The sequence below is a fragment of the Rosa rugosa genome, chromosome 5 (assembly GCF_958449725.1).
Source record: "Rosa rugosa chromosome 5, drRosRugo1.1, whole genome shotgun sequence".
Classification (NCBI taxonomy): domain Eukaryota; kingdom Viridiplantae; phylum Streptophyta; class Magnoliopsida; order Rosales; family Rosaceae; genus Rosa; species Rosa rugosa.
The window spans coordinates 19,896,065-19,914,351 of NC_084824.1; the positions used below are offsets into that span (position 1 = coordinate 19,896,065).

Genomic DNA, 18,287 nt, shown 5'->3' on the forward strand with positions numbered 1-18,287 from the left:
AGAAGTGGATACACTCCATCATATGATAGTGTCACTCTCAAATACCAAGAAACCAAACTTGGAGAGTGAAGAAAGCGAAGAACTAGAGCATGTAATCCACCTCAGAGGCAGACATGCTTCCGCGCTCATAAAGTCAAATTAGATCTGCTTGCCATAACCTCCTGCTAAAAATGAAAAGGAAGGCAGACATGCTTTTGAAGTTGCATATCAAAATGAAATGGAAGCATTACTGCCGGATACAATAATGTTTTATATATATGCCTTAACCAAATTACATTCTCGAAGTATGAATAATGACTACCATTATAAAATGTCAAATGAGTTTACTCGCAGCCGCATGCACTTGAAAGAAAATAAGCCAGTATCCAAAAAATCATGTGGGTAATTTACCACTAATTAAGCTTTGTACAAGTTTCAGTTCATGGGTTTTCACTTGTTACCGAGGCAGAACAACAATTCATAAAGAATAATTTCCTCTTCCTAATTTTAGCATTGACCCCCATCTTGATCTTTACTTTCTGGGTGGAACAAATGCTGCTATTTTGATACAAATTGGATTATCATATCAATTATATATAAAATCTTCGTAACAATATTCTTCTCTAAGTGCACTTGCCATTTCTTCAATGGACAGGAGGAGATCTGTAATATGCTGGCACTGTGGCAGGAAAGAACATCTGTCTAACTCCTTCACCCTTTATAATGGGGAATATGATGCCTGATGCACTCTGAAATAGAAAACCAGAAAGACTTGTATAAGCAGCCAGTTATGTGTACATGGGAATGTGTAATTAACAAAAATGTTGACAAGAAAGTAGTGGAAATATTTTTCTTGCCATACCAAGATCAATCGAATCCCAAGCCACATGCGTTTAGGTGATGGGAAGGGAAGCATTAAGCGGCCGACACCATAGATGGCAACAGCAAAGAAATGGAGAAACAAGTGCAGTGGACGAGGGTTAAGACCAGAGAGTAGAGATACAGGTCCATATGAACAGATACCTCCAAGGCTCAAATAGCCAAAACATGCTTCACACATTTCCTGTCTTGCTGGATCCGGTGATGCACAAAACACCTTGTACAAAGCACCTGCCAATGTGTTGATGGTAGATGACACAGGCTGCAATGAAAACCAAGCACACTATCAGCAAAGAAGAAACCAAAAACAATGCCACATTGGAACATACAATGGCATAAAAAAGACATTTCAGTTATGAGTTATCCTAATGGCAGCTTTACCTTACGCAATGTGTAGAATGATTCAAGGTAACTGCACAAAGCAGATGCATTATTGAGATCATGTAGGGGTCTAAGGAGATCGCGGAGAAGAACAATGTCTGAAAGAGCCACGGTCATTCCTCCTCCTGTTAAAGGATGCCTCATGTTGAATGAATCCCCCAACAAAATTGCACCAGGAGTGGGAACAGGATTAGCAGCCATGCTTTTGTTTTGCATTGTTCTGATGTTTCCCTTCTCTACTGCGGCCATAAAAGCACTGTGCAGCTGTGGGGGAATCTGTAATACAAGTAGTCCTCAGATTAGTTCAGTTCAGGTGGGTATGTGTATCAACTATCAAGTGTAAACTAATCAAGTCAAAGTTGAAAACAGTTGAAGGATCATAAAAGTTGAAATCAGTAGAATTTAAAGGCTTAGCTCGTACGTAATGAAATATGTGTGCACACAAAGCTTGAAATCAATATAAAACAATTTATTTATAAAAGGATAGGTATCAATACAATTGCAGATGGAAAAGAGTACAACCATTACTACGTCGCAACATCTTATTACTTTGATCTTGTAAAAACCATATATAACTATGTAGCAACATGTTTCTTATTTCTTTGATCTTGTAAAAAGAACAAGTTAAATCCAAGAACCCTGTTTCATCAGATAACCAACTGAACCAAACGTTACCATGATACAGAAAGAATATAACAAACCCAATAGACAACAAAAAGGAAAGGTCCACTAATGCTGGGATCATGACTGACATACAAATATTAGTGAATGATACTTGAAACAAGTTATTGAAAGATACCTGAGGAGCCACCACAGTTTTCAAATAGTTAGCCATTTCACCACTAGCTACTGAAGGTACTTTTGTTCCGGGTACATCCACCAAACAACGAACCTCGGCGCTACTGATAGGATAAAACAGGATGGGTGAAGGGTCTCCCAAAATCACATGTCCATGATTTGCATGTGGAAGTTCACAGTTCTCCAAGATCAAACCAACAAAACATGAGGGACTTTCAACCTGCAACAGTAACAAATAACTCTATTGGCCTCACGAAAGAATAAACACTCCGGTGGTAAAATTGAGTTCAAATGGTTGATTTTGCCAAGGTTGGTACCCCATTGTTACCTTTGGTGCACTGAGAGACTTGCGCAGATTTGAAAAGCAGCCATCACACACGATTGTTAGTGGAGCATATGCTCTCATCTCCTCTCCAGCCTTGTTCTTGTAAATCACCCCTTTAACAATGCCCTTTTCCTCGATTAGTGTTGTCACTGATCCTTGTTCCAATTTTACACTGCAATGGAAATTCCATGGGACATGAGTAAACAATTGAAACTTGAAACAGGTTCTACCAGAGTAATCACATACAACAATCACTAAGAATAAAAGACTTATAATATAGTTAGAGGGAAATGAGGATTACTTTGAAAGAGTCATGGTTTTTTCACGCATTCTTTGGATGAAACGCCCATTGTGGAAACTTCTCCCAGCCACATCTGAACTGTATTTCTCTAAGGGATAAGTCAGTTTTGTATCCTTGCCTTCTTTGTAAAGAGCATAACCAAACACCTTCTGAGCATCAATTGACTCAATTGCACAGTCTGCAGCCACAAATATGTTCAGTGACTTAGTACTAAACATTCAATAAATAAACAAAGGAGTTCTAAATTAGCTAGGAGAGATTGCTCACCCTCGAGACCCAACTCAATCAACTTGAGATAACCCCCAGGCTGCAACAGCTCACCAACAATTCTGTCTGGCTCGGTCAAGTCTCTTTCGATGACATGCACACGACGACCTTCCTGTAACAAGAAGCAAACATATGCTCAACTCAAAATCCCAAATTAAAGACGGAGCTAATAGCTCAGCCACTACAGCAACATCTGAAATCTGAATGTGGCCACTTTAGTCGATGCCTATGTAATTCACACATTCTACACCTTAAGCCTTCTCAAATGTTACTTACAATCAGGTACAAAATCTTAGCAAGAGCTAAAATACTTTGGTTCTGTCTTGCAACTGACGATGTCAAGAGCCAAAATACTTTGGTTCTGTCTTACAACTGACAAAATCTTAGCAAGAGCTAAAATACACCTTAAGCCTTCTCAAATGTATGAAACTTCAAGTACATTTTGGACTACACAACTCAAATTATTACCCAACATAAAAAAGTGTGCAACTTTCCCCCATATCATATATTGAAAGAAGCCTCATCTGTACCAAAGAAAAGCCTCATCTATTGAGAATCAACTAATCAAGTATAATCTGACCTTGGCAAGAGTGTAAGCAAGAGCTGCACCGGCAACTCCGGCACCGACAATGACTACGTCAGTACTTTTCTCCTCCTCCATTTCCGGCTGAAACTCCCTGTTTCCAAACCCATTGCTCTTAACTCCTCCATTTAAAGCCTTGAACTTTTTGTTTCCACCAAGAGTAGTACTGATGATCATGAAAAAAACAGAGCCCAGCAAAGAAGCTAACAACACACCCAGAATATACTCATAAGACACCATCTTTAAGAAAAGTGAAAAGGAATGAAGAATGGGAATTTAGTTCTGTGTAGTTCTGTGTTTTAGTTTCTGGGATTTGTTTGGGAAGTGAAGGACTTGTGGTTATGGACAGGTGGGGAACTTGGATGGGTTTATATAGAGCTGTGTTGGAAGGAGTCGAGAAGGTGGGTGATTTCTTCTTCGAACTTTTTCTTTGGTCAGTCTCTGTTAACTTTGGGATTAAAAAAATGAAGGCGCCTGCCAAAAATGGGGCTGTGACGTTGTGTTACGGTTTGTACGAGCCCAATGGAAGAGACAAAAATTGGGTCACATCCGCTTGGGGACGATTTGCTAATCAAGGACTGCTTTGGAGGTTTCAGTGTTTCACCGTCAAGAAAACTAAGAAACGTTTTTTCAATTGATAGTTCAGAAAGATTTGAATTTTGTATTTGGAACATTCTTCCCTCTCTCTCTCTCTCTCTCTCTCTCTCTCTCTCTGTTTAGTTTAATCGAATGAAAAGATTACAAACGAAAGAGCATGGAGAGTGAGTTGTTTGGTCAAGATTTGGAGATTAGATTAATTTGTTGTGTCCAACAGAGATGATGACCTCAACAAAAAAATTAACTTCTTGAAAAACATGACGGAAGAAGATGTCGTTAAATAATAAAAGGTAAAAAGTCAAAAGAAGAATTATTATTGAGGCATCAATTTTAGGTGTCATGTTATGTCACATACACACATCACTTATTTATCACATCATGCTATGTAATTCTTAAGAAAAATACTATCTTATTCTTCCAAAATATGATGCCTCTAAATTATTTTATTTTTTTCTTTTCTTCTTTATATTACCCTCATGCTTAGATTTAAGCAACAAATATTTTTTCTTCAATCAATATTTTTTTTTTTTTTTTTTGCATTCTATACATACTTAGATTACTATCGATTGTTGCCCAACAACATATCATATTGAATGCCAATTCTTAAAAATTTCTCAACAAAAGCAAAGCAATACACATTAATTCGATTAGTAGAATCCAATCAATAAATTTGCACATACATATATCAAGGGGAGTGAAATCCACACTCCTCAGATAACAATTCACACTCCATCTTCGTATTTGAAGTTTAGACATTAGACTTGACAAAACAAAATCTCTTTATTATTTTTTCTTGAGAAGTTTTATTCATACCTCCTAAAATGGTATTTGGACCTCCAACAATTTTTGGAAGTTTTTAAATCCAACTTTGCCCTTCTAAAAAAATGAACAAAATGAAAGATAAAAAAAATTAAATAAAATCTGCACTTCTCTTCTTCCTCCTTCTCCCTCCCCCATTCTCTTACAGCCATACATGAGGATTATTGGGTAACTTTGATTAAGGTAGAATGTTAAAGATTGCAAAAATGGAATGAAGGACAAAAAATATTGAGAAGAAGAATCGAGAAAATATTGATTGAAAAGCAATTTCTATTGCCTATTCTTTTTTTTTTTTTTTTTTTTTTTTTGAGGTAGGGCCAAAACGGCTGCCCTTGCGCCATAACCATTAATGAAACCATAGAATACAAGGGGGGGGACATAGTGCCTAAACCCCATTTGACAATAAGTCTGAAGAGAACACCCCAAAATAATATCAGGAGCCTCCACTAATCCTGTGTATTCTAACACGCACCAATTAGCAAATAGTGCACGAATGGCTACTCCAATTGCTTTACAATTTTGGCGACATACCGGAAAGATAATGCTCACGCGGAGCCATAATACCCAAATAAAATAAGCTTTCCCACTATGTTGCCACCGAAAACTAATGTCGGTGACACTTAGTTTCATCCTGCCACTAGGAGGCTGCGACCATTTGACCATGCAAGAAACTCGCTTCCGTCCTAGGCCAGACACGGCACTCAAGGTGTGCAAACCGGGATAAAACCCACCTCGTTCTACCCAAAAAGGGTAGCAACTTATTAACAACATGAAAACACCTAAAATTAAAATACAAAAATAAAAGCAATTAAGCTTAAAACAAAAAGAGCCTAGGGTAAAGGCCCAGGCCCAATCACCAAGCCCATGAAGAAAGCTGCAAGGAGCCCAACACCATCCTCCCGCCTGAATCACCGCCGTTACCACACCACCGTTATCACACCTGCCACTGTCCACTGTCACCTGAGCGCCGTCCAACAGATCGTGCTCAGATCCAACACGGCAAGAAGAGCTCACCGATCTGTCACCTCCAAATCCCGTCCGCCAAGACCCTTTACTCCGATCTGCACACAAATCAGAGGAAGATCCCCATCTGATTCGATCCAGCCGCCAGAAAAGGAATTCGCGCATCCAATCAAGGACGCCCAGCCCCATCCACCATCCTCTGACCCTCCACCGTGACTCCCCGCAAGACCCTAAGATCTCAGACGAGAGAAATCTGGCGCCGACAACCACTCGGCCTCCTCCAATCCGACTTGATGTATTTAGGGAAATCCCGGTGTTGTCCATCAAGGACCCATTGCACCAAAGGAGCAGATGTCCCGTCCGGCTGCACCCTCTACTCGCCGACCAGGCCAGAGGCCAGCGCCAACGAGGCAGGCCGCCGGACGAGGAACGAATGACGACTGAAGAGAAGATTTGGGATAGAAAACCCTAGAGAGAGAACTTTTTGTTTCTTTCTAGTTTAGCTTAGTTGCTTCACTTCATAGAGTTGACGTCAATTGTTATCTTGGTCTCTTTTTATGGTTTTTTGTTTTTGTTTTGTTACAATAGACTATATTGCTAGCTTGATTGAGTTCAGGGAAATTGATTCTGATAATAGTCCTCCTGTTGTATTGTAAATTGCACGATTTATTAAGAAATAGAAGGAGGTTCATAAGAGTATCCAAGCTTACAAGGTGAATGGTGTTAAGTCATGGCTATGAACTGAGTTGTAAGTGTCGAAAAAAAAGATATTACTAGTAGATTTGTATTCGAAAAAATTGTGTGGATACAAAAAAAGTGCAAGATTGAAAGTTTTGTGCAAATTTTAGAAGGGGAGGTCCAAATACCAATTTAGGAGGTATGAATAGAACCTCCCTTTTTTCTTTGGTTTCTTTCTTTTGTTTAGATTGTAGATAATGTTGTAAATATTATATATATGTGGTTGTCCACTGTAAATACTCATTAGTTATGTCCTTATGATGTAAACACTACTCCTATATAAAGGGGTCTAATGAGAATGAAACACACACTTCTACCTCCTCCTATATTCTATCTCTCTCTTATTCTCTAGTTTATAACACGTTATCAGCACGAATTTGCTCTTATTTTTCTCCTTCTTCTTCTTTGAACTCCATGATGATCCGCAAGCCTTATGGTGCAACATAGTTGCTCATGACCAAGACTAATGATCTATGAGTTTTTCTTCTTTCTCTCCTAGATGAACATCAATTATTTTTATGCGATCATTTACATATATTTTATGTATCTTATATATGAGTAATTGTTGAGATTTATATTTCATATACGACAATGAGAACTACATGTTCCATTGCTCAAGATTCGAGCCTCTGACCGAGTAGTCTTAGAACCTATAGTTCTATAGACATCACACAAATGTTTTTCTCGTGTGTTCCCTATGGGATCCATTGTTCATATTTATGAACTCTTCGAAACCTTTGTTTCGTATATGAATGTTTCTATCATTTTTCATATAACATACTGTTCTAATAATTATGGATCTTGATATATCTCGTCTTTTCTCTTTGTAGAAAGATGACGCATCTAACAAAATTGGACTTTGATCCTCTTAAAATTTCTGGCAAGAACTATTTGATGCTGAAATTCACCTTATGGCTAAAAACTTTGGAAATGCCATCAAAGTTGACAAAAAGTCATATGTGCAAGATCACTCCAAGGCTATGATTTTCTTGCGTCATCATCTTGACAAGAGCCTAAAAGATGAGTGCCTTACGGTGAAAAACCCACTTGAGATTTGGCAAGCATTGGCTAATTGATTTACTCACCAGAAAACTATTGTTCTACCTAGAGCACGATATGAATGGACGCATTTTGCGCCTTCAGAACTTTAACTCTGTCACTAATTTTCAATTCCGCTATGCATCAGATTACCTCCCAACTAAAATTATGGGGATAATCTGTCAGTGAAGATAACAAACTCAATGTCTCTATTTTTTTGTGGACAATGGAAAACATGTTGAAGACATGATCAGCGGCGGTGTTCTTGACACGTCGTCGCTAAATACACTCCAATCGGAGCTCTTAAGACCAACAAGGGTCCAATCAGCACTCCTGCCACCAATATTGCTGGAAAATACGACCCGACCATGACCACTTTCAAGGATTAGGTCACACTCCACATCATAATCGACTCGTCCAGAGTACGTCGCCGACACAGTACTCAACTCTACTCCGTTTTCAGTCTTCATCGTCGATAATTTTCTTCTTCCAGCTCAGGTCTTCGACAATTCTTAGGCCGTCAACTTTCTTTTTTTCTTTCCCATGAGTTCATTTTCTCTCTTTGTGATTAGTTTGCTTTGTTTTGTGGCGACAATCTGATGATTTCTAAGTAAATGATTCTCTTCAAGCACTGTTTATCTCTTCAGCCACTGTTTATGTTTTTGGGTCCATCTTTTAACGCGTTTTGGTTAATCAAACACTTTAAAATGGGTTGATAATTAAGGATAAGGGCAATGATAGGGACCTCATTGAGGCCTAAGATTTGTGGCCTCAATTCTAGGTCTCATGCCATGTAAGCAAATACAAATTTTTATTTTCAATTCCACGTAATATAACTTGCCAAATCTTGCAACACGTAATATAATAACTTACCTTATTATATAGTTTTCGTTTTATATTTTAAGGAGTGAATCAATGATATTAATAAATTTAATTAGGTAACAAAAAATATTGCGTGTTAATAGCAGCCATTAATTATGTATCAATTTAAGGGATATGTTGATCTACAGATTCTTTGACCGATATTTTTCTTCATTTAATTAAATTATTTCCTATAAATTTTCTTTCCAAATAGCATTAATACATTGAATTAGGTGATAGGATCTAGACCATCACCATAAGTTGCCTTTGTTAGCCACATTGATCAATGAACCAGTTAGAAGAACCGACACAAGGTTGAGGAAGACTCTGAGTGACCTCGTCCACCCTTTCACAAAGTAGATCAGAAAAAGTTAGGCTAGAGTCCTTGAATATAAAAGATTGGCCCTGTTGATAAAAATACAGACTTTACTACAAGATAAGAAGAGTTAAGAATGAAGATCTAAAAGTGGTAAAATATAAAAAGCGAGTATAGGACTAATGAAGTTTGGTAAGAAGTTCATTAGCTTTATTTATTAAATGATTTTGAAAAATTTACTTATTACATTCCACGAAACAGTCTTATTAGATTTTTTTTTACCTCGCGACCAAATCCTAGATGCTTGAGCACCTCGCCGCAAATTCTCACCCAGTCTGACGACACGTCCCCAGGGCACTGTACGGGCCCTTTTCTAGATCGTTGATTCTCCACTTCTGTGGGGTTGGGTTTTTGTTAATCTGAGTAATATTTTTGCTCTAACATGGTGTCAAGGGGAATTTTGCTTGCTAGTGAGGGTGGGAGGATTGGTTCGCTGCGAGGATGGGTTGGCTTGATGGTGGTGGTGGGAAGATCGGGTTCAACCGCACAGGTTGGAAGGTGGGGTTGGGTTTTTGTTAATCTGAGTACTAGTTTTGCTCTAAGATGGTGTCAACGGGGATTTTGCTGGCTAGTGAGGGTGGGAGGATTGGTTGGCTACGAGGATGGGCAAGTGGGCTAGGTCTCTCTGTCATTTTTTATGGAACGCTTTGATTCAGATTTTGGGCTAAATTTTATTTATTTTTATGTTTTTCTACTTCTAGATTGTTTTTTGTTTTCAAGAATCCCCTATCAATGTATTGTAGGGCTATGTGGGCTTTGTCCCGGTCTGCACACTCAGTGTACCTTGTCTAGCCTAATGAGGCAGCTATCCATTTTAAAATGGATTCAACCTTCTGGTGACAAGATGAAACACAGTGTCGCCGGATTTGGTTCCGTGCGGCAACATAGTATGAAAGTTGTGCTATTTGTAATTATGCTTCTTCATGTAAGAGTTATCTTTTCATTATGTCATAGCTCTGTTAAAGCAAATGAAGTAGCTAGTAGAGTACTCTTTGCTAATTTGTGCAAGTTAGAATACGTAGATTTAGTGGAGACTCCTTATATTATTTCGGGACATTCCCGTGATGCTTATTGTAATATGGGATCTAGGCTCTATGTCCCCCTTTAGTATTCTATGGTTTCATTAATCAAAACTTGAGGGTAGCTGCCCCAGCATTTTTTCAAAAAAAAAAAAAAAAAAAACAATCTTATTTAATTTCACTTTTTTTGGGGGTTTTTCTAAATGTACCTAGCAAATATCTAAGTATACCCAGCAAATTTTTTACACCCAGCTAAATCATAGAATCTCTAACTACACCCAGCAAGTTTCCAATAATACCCTTTTTTTTTTTTTTTATAAAAAAGAGGATCAAAGGGTTTCACTCCTGCCCCCATAGTTTCCAATAATACCCTTATTTTCAATTAAACCCAGCAAAACCTAAATCATTCATGATGATAAACAATAATCACGAAAAAAACCCCTAGTGCTCCACAAAACCCGGAATCGCTTTTTTTCCCGGTCCTCTTCTGTGCCTAGTATTTGCTTTCTAGAGTCTAGTGCTATGTAAGTTAGCTTCTCTAATTGTACACCAATTGAGGTCTCTAGGCGATTATAGGGTTGTTATAACAAGAAGCTTAGATAGTTTTGGGGTTTGGGCATTTAGCTAGGTACTGTAATAAGTGAGCGCATTTGTCTACAGTGAGGGTCCCATGTCATTTGCTTGGCAGCTCATGCCAGCTAGAACTGTTGGTATGAGGCAACTTGTGATGTATGTGCCTTCTGGCCATGGATAAGTTAATGAAATTATCTATTTTCTCTCAAAAAAATTCATGATGATAAACTCCACAGCGAATCCTTCATTCTTCACCCGAAAGATAAGGTATATATGTGGCTGGAAAAATGGGCTAATTCCTAGAAATTTCAGATAGTAAGGCATGCCTTGCATATGTACTCCACCCGAAGAAGAATGAACATGCTAGTGAGGGAACATCTGATGGGCAAACTGGCCAAGAAAACCTTTTTCGTGGCTTAATGATGGCTGGAGCTCCATTGGAGGGTTTTCATCATATGCAGACATAAAAATTTCAGCCACAAACTCTAAATCAAGACATGCAAATGAAGCAATGCTGCTATATAATAATTAAACATGAAAGCTGCAGGCTTGTGATTGGGGACGGAACAGCCATCCTTAATTCTAAAACTAGGCCCTTATATCAGCCTGGTTACATTCCAGCAGCCATAATGGCAACTGATCAGACCAAGTACAAGTGTTACGCTGCCTAATAGCATAACTTGCAAGTTCATTGGCAACTCTATTACATTCCCTTGGGATATAGCCACAAAAGATTGTACTAAAACGCCACATCAGTAGTTTGATCACTTTCCACTAGGTGCCCGTCAATTGCAAGATTCTCCTCATATGTTTGAATTGCTTGTATTATTGCCTGAGCATCCGATTCAAGTTCCAAAGCACTATACCCTTGCTCCAACGCCAATTGTAACCGACATGAGATTGCCAAAATCTCTGCATGTCTAGGAGTAGTGACACCAAAGAGAGGAATGGTTCTTGCCACCGCGATTTCCCCTCTATTGTTTCTAATAACAACCCCGGCACCACCCACTCTGTTATTGGGTACAAATGCACCATCAGTATTCACCTTAACAAACCCTTGTGAAGGAGGTTTCCAGCGTTTTTGTTTCTCTTTTGCTCCCCTACCTTTGGATATCATCACTGCTCTATACTCATCATGACTACTCTTTGCCATTTTGTACGAATAGAGCGCATCAAATCTTTTATTCTCAAAGACCCATTTATTTCTATCATGCCAAATTCTCCACATAATAAAAGCAAACAGATCAAGCTCCTCTTGTACAAGTACCCAGCTGGCATGGTCAAAGAATTCCATGACAGAATTTTCCTTCCAAGTAGAAATTATACTACTGAAAGGAGATAAAGCCCACATCATTTTTGCATGCTTACAGTTAAAGAGAGCATGAATACTTCAAAACAAATTTAATAAAACATTTTGATATATTTTTTAATTTCAATTCATACCGAGATGATTAATGTGTTCAAAGGTTCAATATAAAAAACATGCGATTTAGTCAAGGAATTGCACTGTCAGTGGTCACTACTCACTATTAGTTCAGCTCTCCAATTGAGACCAAATCTAGTCAAAGAAACCATTGGTACGTACATCTGGTTTCCATTTCCAAGCAAGCAGCTACATTTTATTTTATATATTTTCGTCGTCTTCTTGTTGAGCTTTCATACAAATGCGTATACGTACGTACGTAGTCAATTAACCATATTATAAGATTACAACGAAACCCCAATCATAGTTTAATCCCAAGGGCAATATCATAGAGACATAGACTGACTACTGGGATGGCTTGGACTTAATTGGGAGTGATCGACAGCATCGTGGAAGTTGGGTTTCTCTATCTATATAAACCCATTCAAGTTCCATACCTCTCCACAACCATAAGTCCTTCACATCCCAAAACCTGAAAACTGAAATCACAAAGCAACTTACAGACCAAGCAAACTGCATTTCATTCTTCAAACGTCATCATTTTTTGTTGAAGATGGTGTCTTACGAGTATGTTCTAGGTGGGGTCTTGGTTTCATTGCTGGGCTCTGTTTTCTTCATGATCATCAGCACTACTTTGGGTGGAAAGAAACCATGCAAGGCTTTAAATGGAGGTGTAAAAAGTAATGATGGGTTTGGGAACAGTGCTATTCAGCCGGATATGGAGATGAAAAGTACCGATGTCGTCATTGTCGGTGCCGGAGTTGCCGGTGCAGCTCTTGCTTACACTCTTGCCAAGGTCAGTTTATAATTGATTCTCAATAGATGAGGCTTCTTTCTTTTTTTGGGTACAGATGAGGCTTCTTTCAATATATGATATGGGATACTTATGCACCTTTGGATTTGTGTCTGCTGGGTAATAATTTTAGTGTAGTCCAAATGTACTTGAACTTTCATTCTTGACAATCAAAAGTAAGACAGAACCAGAGTTTTTAGCTTTTGTTAAGAACTTAAGATTTTGGACCTGATTGTAAGTAATATTTGAGAAGGTTTAAGGAGTACGTAGAATGTGTGAATCACATATGCATTGACTGAAGTGGACAAATTCAGATTTCAGGTGTTGCTGTAGCGGTTGAGCTATTAGCTCCATCCATCATTAATTTGGGATTTTGAGTTGAGCATATGTGTGCGTCTTGTTACAGGAAGGTCGTCGTGTACATGTCATCGAAAGAGACTTGACTGAGCCAGACAGAATTGTTGGTGAGCTGTTGCAGCCTGGGGGTTATCTCAAGTTGATTGAGTTGGGTCTCGACGGTGAGCAATCTGTCCTAGCCAATTTAGAACTCCTTTTTTATTGTATGTTTAGTATGAAGTGGTGAGACATTCGGTTTTAATCAATATCTATTTGTGGCTGCAGAGTGTGCAAATGAGTCAATTGATGCTCAGAAGGTGTTTGGTTATGCTCTTTACAAAGATGGCAAGGATACCAAACTGACTTATCCCTTGGAGAAATACAGTTCAGATGTGGCTGGAAGAAGTTTCCACAATGGGCGTTTCATCCAAAGAATGCGTGAAAAAGCCATGACTCTTTCAAAGTAACCCTCATTCCCTCTAACTATATTACAAGCCTTTTATTCTTAGTGATTGTTGTATGTGATTACTTTTGCGGAACCTGTTTCAAGTTTCAATAGTTTACTCTTGTAGTCATGTGCCATGGAATTTCCATTGCAGTGTAAAATTGGAACAAGGATCAGTGACAACACTAATCGAGGAAAAGGGCATTGTCAAAGGGGTGATTTACAAGAACAAGGCTGGAGAGGAGATGAGAACATATGCTCCTCTAACAATCGTGTGTGATGGCTGCTTTTCAAATCTGCGCAAGTCTCTCAGTGCACCAAAGGTAACAATGGGGTACCAACCTTGGGAAAAATCAACAATTTTGAACTCAAATTTATCATGTACAGGAGTGTCTGTTCTTTCGTGAGACCAACAGCGTTAATTGTTACTGTTGCAGATTGAAAGTCCCTCTTGTTTTGTTGGTTTAATCTTGGAAAACTGTGACCTTCCACACGCAAATCATGGACATGTGATTCTGGGAGACCCTTCACCCATCCTCTTTTATCCTATCAGTAGCAACGAGGTTCGTTGTTTGGTGGATGTACCTGGAACAAAAGTACCTTCAGTAGCTAGTGGTGAAATGGCAAACTACTTGAAAACCGTGGTGGCTCCTCAGGTATCTTTCAATAACTTTCTTGACTTGAGTAGTTTACACTTGATAGTTGATACACATACCCACTTGAACAGAACTAATCTGAGGACTACTTGTATTTCAGATTCCCCCACAGCTGCACAATGCTTTTATGGCCGCAGTAGAGAAGGGAAACATCAGAACAATGCAAAACAAAAGCATGGCTGCTAATCCTGTCCCTACTCCTGGTGCAATTTTATTAGGGGATGCATTCAACATGAGGCATCCTTTAACAGGAGGAGGAATGACTGTTGCTCTTTCTGACATTGTTCTTCTCCGCGATCTTCTTAGACCGCTATGTGATCTCAATGATGCACCTGCTTTGTGCAATTACCTTGAATCATTCTACACACTGCGCAAGGTAACTAAAATATCTTTTTTATGCCTTTGTTTGTTACAATGTGACATTGTTTTTGGTTTCTTCTTTGCTGATAGTGTGCTTGGTTTTGCAGCCTGTGTCATCTACCATAAACACATTGGCAGGTGCTTTGTACAAGGTGTTTTGTGCATCACCGGATCCAGCAAGACAGGAAATGCGTGAAGCATGTTTTGGCTATTTGAGCTTTGGAGGTATCTGTTCATATGGACCAGTATCTCTTCTCTCTGGTCTAAACCCTCAGCCACTGCACTTGTTTCTCCATTTCTTTGCTGTTGCTATATATCTATGGTGTCAGCCGCTTATTGCTTCCGTTCCCTTCACCTAAACGCATGTGGATCGGGTTTCGATTGATCTTGGTATATATGGCAACGAAAATATTTTTCACTACTTTCTTATCAACATTTTTATCAATTACACATTTCCATGTACACATAACTGGATGCTTATACAAATCTTTCTGGTTTTCTATTTTCAGAGTGCATCAGGCATCATATTCCCCATTATAAAGGGCGAAGGAGTTAGACAGATGTTCTTTCCTGCCACAGTACCAGCATATTACAGATCTTCTCCTGTTCATTGAAGAAATGGAAACTAGTACATGAGTATATCTAGAGAAAAAACAAATGTTAGCCAAATTTTTTTGTTTTATTGATTTGATAAACCAATTTGCAACTAATATCAAATCAGTATTCCACCCAAAAAGTAAAAATCAAAAGGGGGGTCAATGCTGATATTAGAAGATACCCAAAACATGTTCTTAATTCTTTTAGGATTTGTTTCCTGTTCTGTGATCTCCTGTTTCACATGATACTTTGTAATGCCTCCCAATTTCTCTTGAAAGGAGAGAATGCAAATACATATCCCATTATGACCCAAGGTTGGTCATTAACAGGCTTGAATTTTAAAAGTAGAGTACCAAATAGCAAGTTGCATTTCTTTTTGCTGAACCATATAAAGAAAAATTCTGAACCATTCATCAGCATAAACCTGGTTCTTAGAAGAACAATGTAAAAACCGATCGAAATAAAACAGATGTATTGAAGTTCTTTCCATTCCATAATTAGATGTTAGGCCTCCACATTGAGCAATGGACAATACAGCTTCAGCATTTCAATAAGGAAACCAATTTAGCTGTCTCTTCAACCAGCCTGGTGACCAGAGACAAAAAGAAAAACAAAATTGAGTTTTTTATTTTTTATTTCTATTTTTGGCAAACCTCGACAAAACGAGGATAATTTATTGAAATGAAAAGAAAAAAGAGTACATCACAACCGGCAAGGTCCCTCGAAAATTGAAGAGACTTGCCTCTTCAAGAACAATAAAACTATAAGCTAGCTGAATCAAAAATTAGGAAGACCTAAATGGTCTTTAACACAAAAAGAAGTAGCAGAGTGTGGTATCGAATCCCACCAAATCAAATCAGACAATGAAGCACCAAGATTCGCTAAAGCATCAGCCACCTGATTTCCTTCTCTATAAATATGTGAAGAACGAAAGTGCATTTGAGAAATCCAATGAAGACAATTCCCCCGTTCTACTTGGAGTTGCCAAGGTACCATATGAGGAGAGCGAAGGAAAGTGAGAACAAGGGATGAATCAACTATCCAACTGATCTACCATTCACTAATAATGAGAGCTTTGCAGAATGAAGAAGTGCACGAACCCAATTGATGAAAAGTGGATCAAAGTCAAAAGCTTGTAGAACACGGAGAAGAAAATCCCAAGAGATAGTGTCAAAAGCTTTTGTGACGTCTGCCTTTATATATAGCCACATTCCCGCCATAACATTTATTATCAAGGAGATTGAAGCACTTAGAAGTAGCTAAAATACAATCTGAAATCTAGCGCCCAGGCACAAACTCATGCTGTTGATCAGGCTAGAGTTAAAAGAAGCTGGTAATATACCAAATCTGAAAAAATATTGAACCGCTGCAGAAACATCCTTACCGACAATGTCCCAACAAGAGACAAAAAAATGTCCATTAAAACCATCTGGACTTGTCGAACTATTCGGGTCCATATCCTTCACTACCATGAAAATCTCCTCCAAAGAAGGAAAGCTAGCATTATCGGCCTCTGTAACTAGTGAAGGAATAACCCTTGAGACAAGACCAGTATCCTCACAACTAGGATGAGACAAGACCAAGTCCACAACATGAATTATTATTTTTTTTAACCGATAAGGGATTAGACGATATTAGTTCCTTGGAAGTAGACGATGTAGGGAACAAGGCCCACCCTCAATCCCAAAGGAGAAGGGTCTACCACACTCTGAGAACTCAACGCCCGTCCCCTTATCGTAAAATTTTATTAATGAAAAAGCTAAAATTACAAAACCATGGGACAAAAATGTACCCCCAAGTACAATGCATAAAAAAAAAAAAAAGATGGAAAAACTTAATTCCATCTGCTACTCTAAGAGTAAATCCTTACTTCAATGGAACCGTAAGTCCACCAACTTTTAGGTATCACGCTGATAGGGAAAACCCAAATCATCCATTCAAAGAAAAAGAGAGAGGGCAGGTGGTGGAACCTTATACCATACCAACGAAGAAGAAGCCAAACCCAAGTTCGCCATCCTGTCTAGCTGCAACAATATTCCCTTCACGAAGAACATGAGAGCAATAAAAGGACATCGATCATATGCGTGATAAGCAATTTAACCATGCAATACGAAGAGGCCATGGTGGACAGAAGGAAGAAGAGGTAATGCATGCAAGAACACTAGTAGAATCACTCTCAAGCCAAATATAGCGCCAACCAAACTTAAAAGCATAGTCAATCCCAAGAATAACTCCAATTAATAAGGCAGTTTGGTTACCTAGCCCACGACAGAAACCACCAATGTAATGACCATCACTATCTCTAAACACACCACCACAAGCTGCAGGCCCAGGATTACCCTTAGCCAAGCCATCAATATAGTAAACAAAAGCATTCATGTAGTAAATTATATCAATTAAATAACTTCATATTACAAAATCATAGTCTATATTGATTCATTAAATTTTGTAAAGCTATAAACCTTTACCTGGACTGGATATAGGTGTAAGGTATTTGAATGAGGGATATAATTTGTAGGTCAACTTGTTGTTAGAAATTTCAATTATTAATTGTTTCGAAACTTCAATTTTGTCAAGAATCTGACATTTATGAATTTGATATATTTTAGTCAATATTGGAATTTAAAACCTAATTTCGAACATATTAAAGATATATTTTTTTGAAGTAAAGATGAAATTGTATTAATAATTTATACGATTACAATCGTACTGTAGGGCATCCAGAACAGACTCTGGAGCTTGAAAAAACCAGTCCATATGAATGTCAGAATCAAAACCAAAACCTGCTAATCTATGAGCAACATGGTTAGCAGTTCTATAAGTATGATGAACACCTATAGAATGCAATTCACCCAACAAACCTCTAATTTCTTCAACAATAATTCCCAAAGGAGAAAAATCTTAGTCGTCTGCTGTCACAGCCTTTACAGCCTCTAAACAATCACTCATTAAAGCAACATTTGTTATACCAAGTGCCTGGATGATCTCCAACCCAGATTTAATAGCAAACAACTTAGTATGATAAGCAGAAGACACATTAGGCACCCTATAAGCAAAGCCAGCAATAAACTCACCCTTCTCATTACGTAGAACACCTCCAATGCCTCCATGCTGTAATGAAGGAACATAAGCACCATCAACATTCAAACACAACATACCAACCATGGGAGGGGACCAGGA

At 38.4% G+C, this 18,287-nt stretch overlaps 2 protein-coding genes and 1 pseudogene across 2 annotated transcripts; 1 reads left to right on the forward strand and 2 right to left on the reverse strand.

The window, feature by feature from the left end:
- Positions 1 to 275: 275 nt before the first annotated feature.
- On the reverse strand, positions 276 to 3,942 carry LOC133710559 (squalene monooxygenase SE1-like). The gene is made up of 8 exons (XM_062136661.1): positions 3,511 to 3,942; positions 2,931 to 3,042; positions 2,664 to 2,841; positions 2,366 to 2,534; positions 2,039 to 2,257; positions 1,240 to 1,515; positions 842 to 1,120; positions 276 to 728 (listed from the first exon to the last, which is right to left on the reverse strand). The coding sequence occupies exons 1-8, from the start codon at positions 3,751 to 3,753 to the stop codon at positions 624 to 626; spliced, it is 1,581 nt and encodes a 526-aa protein (XP_061992645.1). The 5' UTR covers positions 3,754 to 3,942; the 3' UTR covers positions 276 to 623.
- Positions 3,943 to 11,236: 7,294 nt separating this feature from the next.
- On the reverse strand, positions 11,237 to 11,851 carry LOC133711323 (uncharacterized). Its single transcript, XM_062137459.1, has one exon. The coding sequence runs from the start codon at positions 11,849 to 11,851 to the stop codon at positions 11,237 to 11,239; it is 615 nt and encodes a 204-aa protein (XP_061993443.1).
- A 429-nt stretch (positions 11,852 to 12,280) lies between these two features.
- On the forward strand, positions 12,281 to 15,443 carry LOC133710192 (squalene monooxygenase SE1-like; annotated as a pseudogene).
- The last annotated feature ends 2,844 nt before the right edge of the window (positions 15,444 to 18,287 follow it).